General features: G+C 40.8%; 1 protein-coding gene across 2 annotated transcripts in view; it reads left to right on the forward strand.

The window, feature by feature from the left end:
• The window catches only part of Corin (corin, serine peptidase), a 200043-nt gene that overhangs the window by 73351 nt on the left and 111077 nt on the right, over positions 1–15615 (forward strand). For both annotated transcript variants that reach the window (XM_028780786.1, XM_028780785.1), the window contains exon 5: positions 7148–7332. In XM_028780786.1, coding sequence (XP_028636619.1) covers positions 7148–7332 — 185 coding nt within the window. The remainder of the gene's footprint in view (positions 1–7147; positions 7333–15615) is intronic.

Raw genomic sequence — 15615 nt, forward strand, 5'->3', positions numbered from 1 at the left:
ATTGTATTTAAAATGACTGCATAAATCTCATCCATAAATAGTACATTGAACTCAGTAATATGATTTTTGCAAAGTGATGTGCCAAGGAAAACTGTATCATTACCAATAGCTGGGTTATGCATTAGCACACTCTAAATGGTGTAAAACAACTCACATGGAAATAGGAACCTTGGGATTACTCAGCTGACACCTCTGCTCTAGAGTCTCCCAGTATACATTAACGTGTTGGCTAGAGCTGAGGTCTTATCTGAAGGCTTGAATAGGGAAGGATCCATTTCTAAATTCATGAACTGTTAGAAGTGCTTCCTTTTCTCAAGGGCTGTTGGAAAATGAATCATCCACAAGGCCAACTGTATGGTCTCCTTAATATGTATGGCAATGTGCTCTGTCAAAGTCAGCAAGAAAGAAAAGGGTGGGGGAGTGTAAGTAAGACAGAAGTCATAATCATATGTAGCTCAATAATGCAATGGCATCCTATTAGTTTTTGTAGTTGAAGTAAGTTGAAAGGCCAGTACATAATCAAGACAGGGCCTTCCTCAGGCAGGAGCCATAGAAGGCAGAGATCATGGGTAATGCTTTAAGTTCTCCCAGCCACAAATCATCTTCCCCAACACCCACCAGAAGAGTTTTAAGTCTAAAGCTCTCCTAATATATCAGCATAGTTTATTAAAATACAATTTGACAGCTGTGATATGAGATCTCAGCAATATTTAAGCAGAACACTTGGCTTGAAGACATTATATTACCGTTAATTTCTTATTTTTTCTAAGTGTAGTTATATGAAATGACTTCTTATAGGGAACCCAAAGGAAAGCACCCACAGAGCACCCAGTAGGTGTGGAATGTGGAGTGATAGCCAAGAGGCTTCCTCAGTTGTGAACCTTGTCAATACAACAATGACCAGTGTGGTAAGACATGTCCATGCAACAGTGGCAAGAATACTATGGGAGCAAGCAGCTGTTTTCTGACTGAATTTAAGGCCTGATCCATAGCATGAAACATGTGCTTCCAACTGTAAATCTGGCCAAGAACTCTGGGCTCAGAGGTTCCAGGGGTGAACCTACCATTATTATTCTTTTCAGAGGGCATAATATCAATCAACCCTCTAACTTTGTATCTGTATATCCAATAATTAGTATAGCTCTTAGACTTCATCCAAGAAATTTCTTTATGCAGTAGATGGCAGCTAGTACTGAAACTCACAACTCATCAAAGGGCGGAGAAGGAACTAAGTGGTCATAGCTTAACCTCGGATGGATCATCTGTTATCTATCACTGGACCATCTGATATCTATCACAAACACACAGCCAAGGCTCAGGGACCATTCTGTAAAAAGGAGCTGTCTTAGTCAGGGTTTCTATTCCTGCAAAACCATGATGACCAAGAAGCAAGTTGGGGAGGAAAGTGTTTATTCAGCTTACACTTCCACATTGCTGTCCATCACCAAAAGAAGTCAGGACAGGAACTCATACAGGGTAGGAACTTGGAGGCAGGAGTGAATGCAGAGGCTATGGAGGAATGCTGCTTACTGTCTTGCTCCTCCTGGCTTGCTTAGCTTGCTTTCTTATAGAACCCAGCACTACCATCCCAGGGACTGCACCACCCACAATAGACCCTTCTACCTTGATCGCTAATTGAGAAAATGCCTTACAGCTGGATTTCATAGAGGCATTTTCTCAAGGGAGGCTCCTTTCTCAAGTTGACACACATAACCAGACAGTATAGTGACAGAAAGAATGTAAGAATCAGAAGTCAGAGAGGACCAGAACAAAACATTGTCTTCTGGATTTAATGCAATCACTGTAGCCATGAACCCACACAGCAGCTGTGGCATCCTAGCATAGAGTGTTAAGGGGATTCTTACGATCTTACATCTGAGAATCTGAACAGTTGATGTCTTTCAGGGAAGGGAGAGTCAATTTTCCTTAATTGGTCTGTAGTAGGTCAAGCATACTCTGGGGGATGGCCCCAAACACAGGACAGCACGAATTGGGTTTAATAGCTTATTAAAAACAAAAGGACACAAAATTGGTGGTTAGGAGATGATGGTGAATCTGGCAGGTATTAGGGGAAGAAGTGAGGGATGAATTTGATCAAATATATTGCATGATGGCGGTGGTGGTTACATACAATTCTCAAAGAATTTATATGAAGTATTTTTAAGAGTTTCCCAATTTGAGAGAAAAAATATGAATTATAACTTTTAAAAGCCTACTGGCCATATAAGTTTATTTTGGTATCTCTAGTTATTTAACAAGTCTCCATTTATGACAATTACTAAAGACTTCTAGATAAACATCTATATACTTTTAGATGTATCATCATAAAATTTCCTGGAAATAAACTCAGTAATGAAGTTATAGATTCAATGTAGAATGATTATTTAAAAATATCTCTTGTAGTAAAAATACTACATGTCCATATTATCACTGTGTGGTAACATGTTCCCAAATTAATCAAATGTGTCAACAAATACTTGGAGAGGTTCATCAGAACTCTCGGCCTTCACTTGAGTTGAAATGCATCAGGGACTTTTTTTTTTTTTCTTTTGCACCACATCAAATGTACTTCACACATCAATTAAGAACAACCACTCTTTCTAAAATAGTCATCCTGATAGTCAAAGTGGTCCTTCTCTTTTGCCAAGCACTGTTTTTCAGTTGCCAGTGTGTTGTTGCTTGGATATAGATCCTTATATTCCAAAATAGTGTAGCCTGTCTCACTACCACGTTCCATGTGATGAAAAGCAAAACACATCTGACCTTCAAAGGCAGCTGAATTTCAGGCTAAACAAGAACAAATGGCCCCTCATTTGTTCATGGTTTGTAAGTACTCATAGTTATTAATACTCCACCCCCAGCTCACATATCCCCACCAAGCAATGTAAAACTCACGAGTCTCGGTTGGTTGCACCTCTCAGGAGACTTATTTAAAAACACTCCAGACATTTTCCTCGGCACTAATTTTAGAGTAGATGGTCTAATGGTATTTTAGTATTTCTATATATCCCCCGCTCAAGCTATGAGAAAGAAATGTCTGTTATTTCTTGCAGGTCAGCAAGACTGATAGGGTTATCATGGCCTCAGTGCTCCTCTGAGAAATACTACTCTTAAGAATGAATTTTAACTTACAAAATGTTCATAATAAGAGAATTATGGAAAATAGACTAAACTCATGTTCTTCCAAATCTCTCACTTTTCAAGTGGGGAAACTGAGTCTTGGCCTGAACAAACTGTTGGCTCAAGGTTAGATAGTAGCAGAGTATTCATGGGAGGGTCTAGCGTGGGGGTGCCTAGGGAAATGAGCATGGCACAGGGTAAAAGTCCATGACAGTTAGTCAGTTTCTAAGAGTCTTAACTTCAGGATGTAAAAAAAGACATGGATGGTGAGGAATAAGTAGCCTCAGAACTAAAGAAAGTTTCCAGAACCACTAGGGAGACTTGTCCACTCTTAACTCTAAAATATCTAATTGTGGAGGTTTGAATGAGAATGGCTGACATACGCTCATGTGTTTAAATATAGCCCCCAGTTGGTGGAACTGTTTGGGAAGGATTAGGGGGTGTGGTCTTGTTGGAGAAGGTGTGTTAATAGGGGCAGGCTTTGAGGTTTCAGAAGCCCAACCTTTCCCAGTTAGCTCTCTCTGCCTCCTGCTTGTGGATCAATTTGTGAGCGCTCAGCTGTTCCAGATACCATGCACGGACTTTAACCCTCTGAAATTACAAGCCCTAAATTAATTTTTTCTTGTATATGTTGCTTTGGCCATGTGTTTTTTCACAGCAATAGAAACATCGACTAAGATACTACTATATTCCTGAATGGCTATCAGGGCCAATTCATGCTTTATGTATGTTCTCAACTTGTTCAAATGCAAAACTTCTCTTCCTGTACCTCAAGTATCAAATTTAGTTACATATTAATTTAAACACAGTTTTTCATTATCTTTTTATTTTTTTGTTATTTTTTTTATCAATTTATCCTTTTATATACTATACCCAGATCACAGTTTACCCTTATTTCTATTCTCTGAGACTTCCCCTTGTCCCCTCCCCATCCATTCCTTCTCTGTTTTACTTTAGCAAAGAGTAGGCTTCCCAGGGATATCAACCAAACATGGCATATCAAATTTCAATAGGAATAGATACCTCCCCTCATATTAAGGCTGGATAAGGCAACTCAGTAGGGGGACAAGGGTCCCAAAAGCAGACAAAGCAATCAGAAACATCTCCCTCTCCATCTACCTAAGTTAGAGTTCCAAAAAAACCACACAAGCTATACAATTATAACATATATGCACACGACCTAGGTTTGACCAATGCAGGCTCCCTCAATGTCGATTCAACCTCTGTGAGCCCCTATGAGCCCAGGTTTGTTGATTTTAAATAGATTAATTTAAAAGATAATTTTAGTACAACTTTTTGTTTGTTTTTTGTTTTGTTTTTTTTTTTTTTTTTTTTTGAAGCAGAATTTCTCTATATAGGCCCTGGCTGTCCTGGAACTCTCTGTGTAGACCAGGCTGGCCTTGAACTCCCAGATATTTGCTGCCTCTGCCCCCTGAGGGCTGGGATTAAAGGTATGTTGCCACCACTGCCAAGTTTTAGTTTGACTTTTAAAGATAAAAAAAGAATTATTTTTATTAGAATGTCATTGTTGAGGGAACCATAAGTGGTACAGGCATGTAATACCAGTTGCTTGGCATGTTGATCACAAGTTCAAGGTCTGTTAGTTCAAGGCCAGTATAGGCAACTTATTGAGATCTTGTCTCAAAATAATGACAGGGAATGGGAAATCTAGGATCAGCAGTATAGACAGTGCCCTGAGTATAACACCATCAGTACCACAATGTAAGTGTTGAGACCTTCTTATATATACATGGTTCTCTCCTTGAAGCCTCTTAAGCATCATGCCAGATCCAGTCTAACCCGCTAGATGGCAGGTCACATCATGTTTCTGTAACGGTGAAACAAAAGGTGTATGGTATACAAGCTTGTTTGATCAAGGGCTTTGTAAAGTCCATTTATTATACACGATTAGACATTGTTAGAAAATATGCAGATGAAGGCCTGGAAGCTCATGCACCTGCTTTCTCTTCTTCCTTTGTTGTTGTGAAGCTGGTAGTAAGAAGTGTGTGACTTTTGAATCTTCCCCAGAATCTTTTTTTTTTTTTTGAGACAAGGTGTCTATGTGTAGCCCTGGCTGTCCTGGAACTCACTCTGTAGACCAGGCTGGCCTTGAACTCAGAAATCCACCTGCCTCTGCCTCCCAAGTGCTGGGATTAAAGGCATGTACCACCACTGCCTGGCCTGTCCCAGAATCTTAATGGGCCTGTGCCCCAGAAAAGGTTTATGATAGATCCAATATTGTATAATTCTGTAATAGCAACATTTGAAATAGTTGTTTTGAAGGGACTCAAGCAAAGTTTCTACTTCACAAAACTTCTCTTGTTTTCTGCAAGCCCTTTGAAGTGCCTTTGGTGGAGACTGACAGGGATATAAGATACAACCTATAGCTGTGAGGCAGAGAAAGCCACGTGGCTTTGAGAGGAGACCAGCCCACGGCCTTGACATGAGTTGAAATCCCCAGAGCAAACCTGGGATCTGGGAGTGTTTGGTTACATACAAAGAGGATGAGGATGAGTGCCAGGGCCATCATTGCTTTTACAATTAACACATGGTGACCTGTGGGGCAGTGGGCTGTGAGAGGCAGCTGGGTATCTGGTCGAGCAAAGGCCTCAAACCCCGGATAATACCCTAATGGGGTATTACTCCTGGGCCCTGGTTCCTTTCACTTATTCACGCCCTGGTTCCTTTCACTTATTCACAGCCCCTCTCAAAGAAAGGTTTGTGGCCTTAGGTCACATAGCGTAGGTAGAGGGTGTGACTACAGGCTGCAGAGCCTCAAGAGATCTCCATATTAATGAGATACCAAAAGGCCAGAGAGTGTAGCCAATTACATTCTTTCCCAGACCCTCCTCCTTGCAAAAGACATTTAACCTCAGGCCCACCCTGAAGACAGCAGGTATGGGGTTCAGCTTCATCTACTTTCTGCCAGGACAATAAACCTTTTAAAACCATGGACTTCCTCTTGTCTTTGGGGCCCCACCATAGAGAACCGTAGAGGAGGCCTTCAACCAATGAGCCACCACCTGATCTCCTGCCAGAGGACCTCTCTGCATTCCAGCCATGGAGCCCTGCTAACCCAAGCAAGCTAGCCAAGCCAGCTGTGACCCAGCCAAGCGAGTCACCTAAACCAAGAGTCACACTATCCCGTGGGGTGTTGCCACCGGAGCTTCTCCCTCTTGCCCCACTTTGCTGCTGGCTGGTCCAGCCTATATACCCACAGTCTCAACAATTCTGCAGTTCCCAGTGGTGCCTGGGAGCTCAGGAGTCTGAGACCGGTTGATCCCCACATACCTTCTTGCCTGGGGGTCCCCACCCAAGAGCTCTGCCTCCTGCAGGCTCTCAGACTGAGATCTTCCCACACCTGCAGTGGAGTGAACTCAGTCAAATTCCCAAGCTTCTACCCTCTGAGCCATGGATCCAGACTCCTGGGGGACAGACACACGGGATCCACAACTCAGCCCAACAGGACCCACAGTGACTCATATTTTTTTTTTTACTCTGTAGAATACAAAACAGAAGGCTGATAAGATTTCCTCTTTGTTTTTTTAAGAACACAAGATTTTCTGAGTTGCCATTTGTCTGTATGAGGCTTTTCATGAAGGCCATGGAGAATTAAGAATGGCTTTCTCTATTTGCCTCTGAGAGATAGTTGGATTTCTCAAAGGAAAGATAAAAAGTTAGAGCATCATACCTTTTGACCTATTTTTGTTCTTTCTAATTGATGGCCTCCATTTTTTTCTTTCTTTCTATTGGTCAACCAGTATATTTTAATACAGGAAGCTTAAGAACAATCATTTGGGATAGATTGTTCTACAAGCAATGACTACATGATCTGTTATGAAACTAGTGTATTGTCAGACTATTGGGTAGCTCAAACTGTCGAAGTTTAAATTGCTGACAGTACATAGGAAATGCAAGTTAATAATCTATGTTAACTTGTTGGTGGCTACCTTTAATATTATTATTGCCTTGAGAACCGTTCTATAATGACACTAATCCTCACTCCTGCCTTTTTGTTTGTATTTAGGCGTGGCCTTCTACCCTGTAGATCTTTCTGTGAGGCTGCAAAAGAAGGATGTGAATCTGTCCTGGGAATGGTAAACTCCTCCTGGCCAGATTCCCTCAGATGCTCTCAGTTTAGAGACCACACTGAGAACAACAGCAATGTCAGCAAGGTCTGCTTCTCACTGCAGCAGGAACATGGAAAGCAATGTAAGTGTCTGTGTTTCATTTTAAAGTTTGTATTCTGATATACCACCCACTATGGGATATCTACAGAAATAGGTATGTAGTCTAACACGCTTTAAAAAGCAAGGAAACTCTAGATTTAGAAGAAGGATATTGACAATATAGAAATGTCTGCAGTAATCTGCCTAATCACCTCACCTTTGCAAAGACTTCTGTCAGCTTAGGTAGCTTTTCTTGTTACTGAACTTCGTGTAAATATAATTAAATAATGCGTGACATTTTTGTATCTTCTTGCATTTGCTTTTAACACTATGCTTGGGCAATTCATTGCATCCATTGCAGGTTCCATTTCTTCACACTGAATTAAGTAAGTTCTCTGATACCCAGTTATATAATAATATATCTAATGTCTATGGGTAGACATTGAATTATGTGTAGTTTCCGTTATTATGAAGAACAAGGCTGTTACTATATTTGTCCGTGTCTTTGGTTGAACATAGTCATCGACTCGTTTTGCAAAATAGTTCTCTAGATTAGTTGTATGGACTTATACACCCAGTATCTATGTGTGAAAGATCATTTTCTTCCCCTACCCTCCTGATGTTGGCATTTTCAGCCTTAATTACTTTTTACAATTCTGGTGAGAGAATTACGGCATCTCCCTGTAATATTAAGTTGTCTTTCCCTGAGGAATTTGATAATATTTCATTTTAAAAAAATGTGTAACCATTTCATTGTCATTTCTGTTGTACAGGTGTTTGTCCATTTCCCAGTGGTCTCATTAGTTTACAGTTTGATGTGTAGCATGGATATGCCTCATTATTGTTTTGCTCTGAAATGTTGTTCCAAGTCTTGTTTTCTAAAGGATTATCTACTGGTCTGTAGCAACTGTTGAGAGTCTCTGAAACCTGGATGAGGTGGAGCACAGCAGAATGAAATTAGGTCACTGGGGTCTAGCCTCCTAAGTGGGTATTGGGACACCGGCCCCTTCTTTCTATTTCTCTGTTTCCTAAGCCACCGTGAAGTGAGCAGCCTCATCTACCATGTGTCTTGGCCATGATGGTTTACCTCCAAATAGCCCCAAAGTGATGTGGGTAATCACGGACCAAAATCTCTGACACTGATGAGGTTTGATGAGGCAAACCAAATCTCTCCTCTCTTTAAACTGTTTACCTCAGGCGTTTGGAGATTTTATGATGATGCAAAGCTGACCTGTGCATATGTGATTTATTGTGTAGGTGTAGCGCAAAAGTCTCTGAATCTCTCCATTCCCAATATGTATGCTTCTTTTCTCTGAATATGGGAGCGTTTTCTCTCTCTTACTTTATTATTTTTATTAATTATTTGAATTTTTCATATGATATAATTTGATTATATTTACTCTCCCTCTTCCAACTCTTTTCAGATCCACTTGTCTCCCTGTCCACCCAACTTTGTGTCTTAATTTTAAAGTGATCGACTGGGTTTGATTTCTGCTGCCCATATACTCTCGGGTGTATGTCCATCCACTGGAATGTAGTCAACCTAAAAGGTGCTAGACTCTTGAAGAAAATGGATTCTCCCTCTCCCAGTAGCTCTGAATTACCAATAGCTCCTCAGGTAGGGGTGGACTTCATGCCTAGCCCCCTACTCCATGCTGGGATTTAGTCTGGCTTACTCCTGCATGGGTCTTGTGCATGCTATCAGGATCACTGTGAGTTTATAAGTGCAACTTCCCTGCCATGTCCAGAAATGTGGTTTCCTTGTAGTCATCACTGTCTTGGCTCTTGCTGTCTTTCTAGTCCCCATTCCATAATCTTTGGAGGCGGGTATGACATAGATGTTCCATTTAAGGTTGAAAGCTCAGCAGTCTCTGTTTTGTCTGCACCTTGTCCAGTTGTGAGTCTCTGTGTTCATCTCCATCAACTCCAAAAAGAAGCTTCTCTGATGAGGGTTGGAAGATGCACTCATCTATGATAACAATAAGTTATAAGCAGTCATTTTAATACTGTACATTTAGAGAATAATAGTAGTTGGGTCTCCCCAGAGCCTGTCTCTGGCATAGTACCAGGTATGAGTTTCGTACAGTGGATCAGGCTTTAACTCCATCATAAAGTTGTTGGTTACTCCCATGACATTCCTGCCACTATTGCTCTGGTGGGCATGTCTTTCCAGGCCAGTCATTATTAGCTCACACGGTTCACAGTGAGGTAATACTGATAGTTACTTTTCTCCTCTGGTAGTACACAAAGCACCCTTCATCACTCTTACTGGTAAGCATTAGGGAATGATGATTTCAGATGAGTACCAGCTTGGTTTTTGCATGTTCTATAACTCGAGTATGTGCTTCATCAATAGGGACTTACTGTTTATGGAAGGATCCAGTGGACACTCTTAGTCAGATTTGGGAACTTATAATTGCAGGGTTTTTTTTCTGTCTCAGAATATAAAAATCATTTAATCAAAATTGCACCAATATTTTATAATAAAACAGTCACACTAATCTGTTACAAAGACTACTCATACCTTCTCACCCTTCCCCTAAACCTTATTAAAATAAAAATGTTAGCTACCATAAAGGCAAGTTTTTCTCAAAGTAATTTTTTTCACTATTAAGATCCAATGAATTTGTTCAAAATTAAAGTTTTGATGTTTTACAAAATACATACTACAAAGGGTATTCCATGTGATATCATACTTGAAATACATTTTTTTGTTTTCTTTTGGAATAGAGGATGTATTTTTATCACCCTCTATTTTAATTTTTTATTCATTTATTTATTTATTTTTATTGGATATTTTATTTACATTTCATATGTTATCCCCTTTCCCCATTTCCCCCCCCCACCCAGAAACCCCCATCCCATCCCCCTCCTCCTGCTTCTATGAGAATGTGCCCCCACCCACCCATCTACTTCCACCTCCCCACCCTTGAATTCCCCCACACTGGGGCATCCAGTCTTCACTGGACCAAGGACCTCCTCTCCCACCTATGCCTGACAAGGCCATCCTCCCCTACATATACAGCTGGAGCCATGGGTCACTCCCTTATGTGCACCCATGCTGGTGGTTTAGACCCTGGGAGCTCTGGTTGGTTGGTATTGTTGCTCTCTCCATGGGGCCACAAACCCTTTCAGCTCCTTCAGTCTTTTCTCTAGCTCCTCCATTAGGAACCCCATGATCAGTTCAATGGGTAGCTGTGAGCATCTGCCTCTGTATATGTCAGGCTCTAGCAGACCTCTAAGGAGACAGCTATATCAGGCTCCTGTCAGCATGCACTTCCTGGCATCCACATCAGCATCTACCTTTGGTTACAGCACATGGTATGGATACTCAGGTGGGACAGTCCCCAGATGGCTTCTCCTTCAGTTTCTGTTCCACACTTTGTCTCCATATGTGCTCCCATGAGTATTTTGTTACTCCTTCTAAGAAGGACTGAAGCACCCACACTTTGGTCTTCCTTCTTCATGAGCTTCATGTGGTCTGTGAGTTGTATCTTGGATATTGTGAGCCTTTGGGCTAATATCCAATTATCACTGAGTGCATACTATGTGTGTTCTTTTGTGATTGGGTTACCTCAGGATGATATTTTCTAGTTCCATCCATTTGCCTAAGAATTTTATGAATTCATTGTTTTTAATAGCCAAGTAATACTCATTGTATAAATGTACCACATTTTCTGTATCCATTCCTCTGTTGAAGAACATCTGGGTTCTTTCCAGCTTCTATTTGCAGTTTTATTTTGGGGAAAGAGAGGCTTTATTTGGCTTACACTTTCAAATCATAGTTTGTGATGGCTATTTTCAATTGTCAACTTAGCTATATCTGGATTGAACTCCAATCCAGAAATGGAGTACACACCTCTGATTCAGATTTGAGGCAGAAAGACAACATGCCTTTAAACGAGATCTTGAGGGTGGAAGGCACAGGATTTGATCTGGATTCTAAGGCAGGATAACATATGCCTTTAATCCAGATCTTGTGGCATACCTTTAACATGGGTTATACCATTTGCTAAAAGCCTATATAAGGACAATGGAGGTAGGAAGTGTGTGTGTGTTTGTTCGTTTTGTCTGCTTGCCTGCACTTTGCCAACACATTTATTGAAGCCTACTTCCTTGGGATTCCAGCTTATATAGAAGACCAGCTGCGACACCTAGCCTTGTGGAACTGAGTAACTACTTGATTCTTGAATTCATAGCTAGCCGTTGAATTAATTCCCTTTACATGCATGCATACATACATACATACACACATACATGTATGATACCCTAATTACTATGGCTGAGGCATACCACAACTAAAAACATTTTTTCCAGTAAATAGCACATTCTCAGTGTTCACTGTGTGATCAAATATCCTGTAACATTTGTGTGTGTATGTGTGTATGTATGCATGTATGTATGTATGTATGTATGTATGTATGTATGGGGGGGTGGGATGGAGGAGAGGTCATTCCATAAGTTTTATGACTCTAGAGTATGCTAACACACAGTCCATCATTTAGAGAAGCCAAACGTGAAAGCAGGAACTGAAATAAAGGTCATGGAGCATGCTGTTTATTACTTTGCTCTCTCAGGCTTGCCCAGTTACCTTTTCTATATAGTGTTGTCCACAGTGGGCTGGTCCCTTCTACATCAACTTGAAATTAAGAAAGTGCATCACAGACAAGGCTGCAGACCAGTATTATCTAGACAGTTCCTTTTCTTTTTCCCAGGTAGCTCTAGGTAGAGTCATTAGTTTTATTCTAAAAAGTTTTAAAATCAAACTATCATTACATTCTTTTCCCCTTTCTTTTTCTTCTTTCCAGCTTCTCCCATGTACCATCATTGTGCTTTCTCAGGTCATGGTGTGTGTGTGTGTGTGTGTGTGTGTGTGTGTGTATAAAGCTCAACTATAAATGTGTGTGTTGTATGTTACTAAATATATAAAAACAATATGATTGTTCTATATAATACAAATTTTTATTATAAACAATTTTGTGATTTACAAAATCCTTTATTTCTGTTAAGGTGATCCATTATTTCCTTTCTATTAGGCTAAATTTTATTTAGACAATGGTAATACCCTTTTTTAGTAAGGCTTACTAGAGAATTACTGATTATATTTGACTCCCCCAACAAATCTTTTTCTGTCTTATTACATTTTTCTATTATATGATGATTTTATATTTTCTTAATTTATACTTATATTTGTATTTATATTTTCATCTTCCCAATTTTTGGATTTAAATGTCCAAGAGCTCAAAGGTGGGAGGATTTTCCAAATATCTATCTCTCAGTTCTCAGCATTCACTGTCACCTTTCCCCTCTCCTCAGCTAGGAACTCCCTGGTCAAAAATCAACCAATCAACCAACCAACCAACCAACCAACCAATCAACCAACTTACCAATCAATTAACCAACCAACCAACCAACCAACCAACCAAACAAACAAACAAATGACCAACCAACCAACCAACCAACCAACCAACCAACCAACCAACCAACTAACCCAATCAACCAAACAAACAATCAAACAAAACCTGTTTTGCTTATGTGCTTCTCTTCCTCTGGAACAGGATACTCTTAGTTCTTGTGCTTGGGCCTTAGCTTTAGAGGGTCCCTTGCTACAGTATCAAGGATTCTTTTTAAACTATTAGTGAGGCTGTTTGGTTTTAATCTTCCTTTGCTCTCCATTGCTTCTCATCAACACGGTAACCAAAACCAACTCAGTAGGAAAGGTTTCAGGCTTTATTTCAGCTTGCAGGCTGTAATTCATCATGAGGGAAGTCAGGGCAGGAACTCAGGGAGGAATCTAGGGGCAGGAGTTGAAGCAGAGACCATGGAGGAATGCTGTTTACTGGCTATCTCTCATGGTTTCTTCAATCTGCTTTCATATACAACCCAGGCCCACTTGCCATGGTACTACCCATGGTGAGGTTGGCCCGCCTACACCAATTGTCAATCAAGGAATTCACAGTGTTGTCTATAAGCCAACGTGATGGAGTTATTTTCTCAACCAAAGTTCCTCTTTCCAGATAACTCTAGCCTTGACTAAGTGGACAATAAAATCAACCAGGACCGTTTTCATGTAAGGATAACCTTTAACTTTAAATTGTCTTTTTCAAATGTATTGATACTTACTAAAAGCTCTTCAGAGCTGAAGAGACAGTTCAGTGGTTAAGCTCTTGCTATTCAATAATGAAGAGTGAGGACCAGAGTTTGCATCCCCAGACCCAGAACCAAAGTAAATCCCCAGTGGGAGTGGAGACTACCTTTTATTCCTTTCAGAGAAGGTCAAGACAGGGGATCCACAGAGCAAGCTGGCTAAGGAGACTTACTCTGCAGTCAAGCTCTGTGTTTGATTAAGAGACCCTGCTTCATTTTCCAAGGTGGAAGAGTAATGAGGATGATTCCTAACATCAACTACAGGCATCCACAGTCATGAGCATTCACAAGGGCATACGCCCACTGTGATGCTTTAAGTAAGAATGGTCCTAATAGGCTCATATACTTGAATACTTGGTCATTAGGGAATGGCACTACTTGACAGAGGTATGGTCTTGTTGGAGGAAGTGTGCCAGTAAGTGTGGGCTTTGGGGGTTCAGAATCTCAAGCCAAGCTATCTGTGGATCTGGATGTAGAACTCTCAGCTCCTTCTCCAGCACCATGTCTGCCTGTGTGTGGCAAAGCTTCCTGCCATGTTGATAATGGACTAAACCTCTGAAGCTGTAAGCAATTAAATGCTTTCCCATATACGATTTAACATAGTCAATGGCGTCTCATCACAGCAATAGAACAATTGTGAAGACACCCACACTTGTGATCTCTCCCCAAAACAAAAACCCTTTTTGACCTATTTGTCTTAGAGTGGCTATTTTTTCTATACTTTAGAACATTTGGTGAGTTACTTGATTCTATTTAGTTCATTCCTTTATAACTTCTATTACCCTAATTCACCTCGATGACGGTTGTAACTGGATCATTCTGTGATGCCAGAATGCCTGTCTGTATTGTCACTAATGAAGACATATTTATGTTCATTCTCCCATGAATTTTCCAGGCCAATATCTATCTTATCACCCCATTTCCTGGACTCTTCCTGAGACCAACTATCACAAGTTGGGTTTTCTAGAAACAGTCACTAAGAGGAAGTCTGAGATAAGCTGAATTAGGATTCAGCTTGTTTGTTGTAGAGAGGAAAGAAATCAGCTTTTGGTGAAAGTGAAGATTTGGAATATGATCCAGTTCTATTAATGCTTCAGCCACATGTGTGGGCACTCTGGAACGTAATAGTCAAGTTTTTCAACCTTCACCTCTGTAGGCCATTGATGGGGCCCTTCCTGGTAAGAGCATGCCCTTGAGTAGGGCAGTCCTCTGCAGCATTTTGTAGGTAAGGAAATAGCTTGACTGTGTTGGAAGGTAAGGGCTGTCAGCCGATGGGTAGAGCTACAAGATATTTCTTAAAGTAGAGGAACATAGAGTGGAGGCAGGTCACTTAATGTAACGGGAAACTGAGATGATTTTTATAAGACTCCATCTAATTTTGGTTTGTGTCTGTTCGGAGATACATGTCTCCAGGGGATCTCAGCTGGAGACTTGGGGAGTTGCTGCATTCCATGGGTCCTGGGACAGGCCTGAGTTCAGTTACTTTTATTCTCAGCACAACATGGCTGCTGTAATTTCCACTTATTTTTGTGGTAAGTGCCATAAAAAGCCTTCCTCCCAGCTATCAGCCCACTTCTGTGTGTCCCTCCTTGCTACCCAGCCAGTCATTACGAACCACTTCATTCCTATAGGGTTGGGAAACTCCCAACATTTTCTGGGACGCTGTGGCCCTGTATCCAGATTCTCTAGCGCTGGAGTAGTCTATGAGGGGAAGAGCGTCCAGAATGTGGATTTTTTTCTTGTTCATTTTTGAGATTGTATTTTTAACTATGTCTCCTTTCTCTTTCCACTCTTCAAACCCTCCCATCTCCCTCTCCCCACCTTCCTTCAGCATCATGGTCTCCAGTCAGAACATGGACCTTTGCTTTGACCACTTCTGTCTGCCATCTTGGCTGGTCGTGACCTAATTATCTCCTCAGCTCTCAGCTGCATTTAAACAGAAGTTTCTCAAGTTTTATCTGCCTTTTCTGTTTGCTTTTGACGCAGATGCTGTGGCCAGAAGTAGAAATCCATCTTATTTCATTGAATGAACACATTGTTTTAGTACAGATACACTGTTAATTCTTGATTCCACTGCTGCAAAATACACACACACACACACTAACACACACACAGAGACATATATACTATACACACAGAGACACATACATACTAACACACACAGCCACATACACACTAA

The sequence above is a fragment of the Grammomys surdaster genome, unplaced genomic scaffold (assembly GCF_004785775.1).
Source record: "Grammomys surdaster isolate TR1022 unplaced genomic scaffold, NIH_TR_1.0 372, whole genome shotgun sequence".
Taxonomy (NCBI): domain Eukaryota; kingdom Metazoa; phylum Chordata; class Mammalia; order Rodentia; family Muridae; genus Grammomys; species Grammomys surdaster.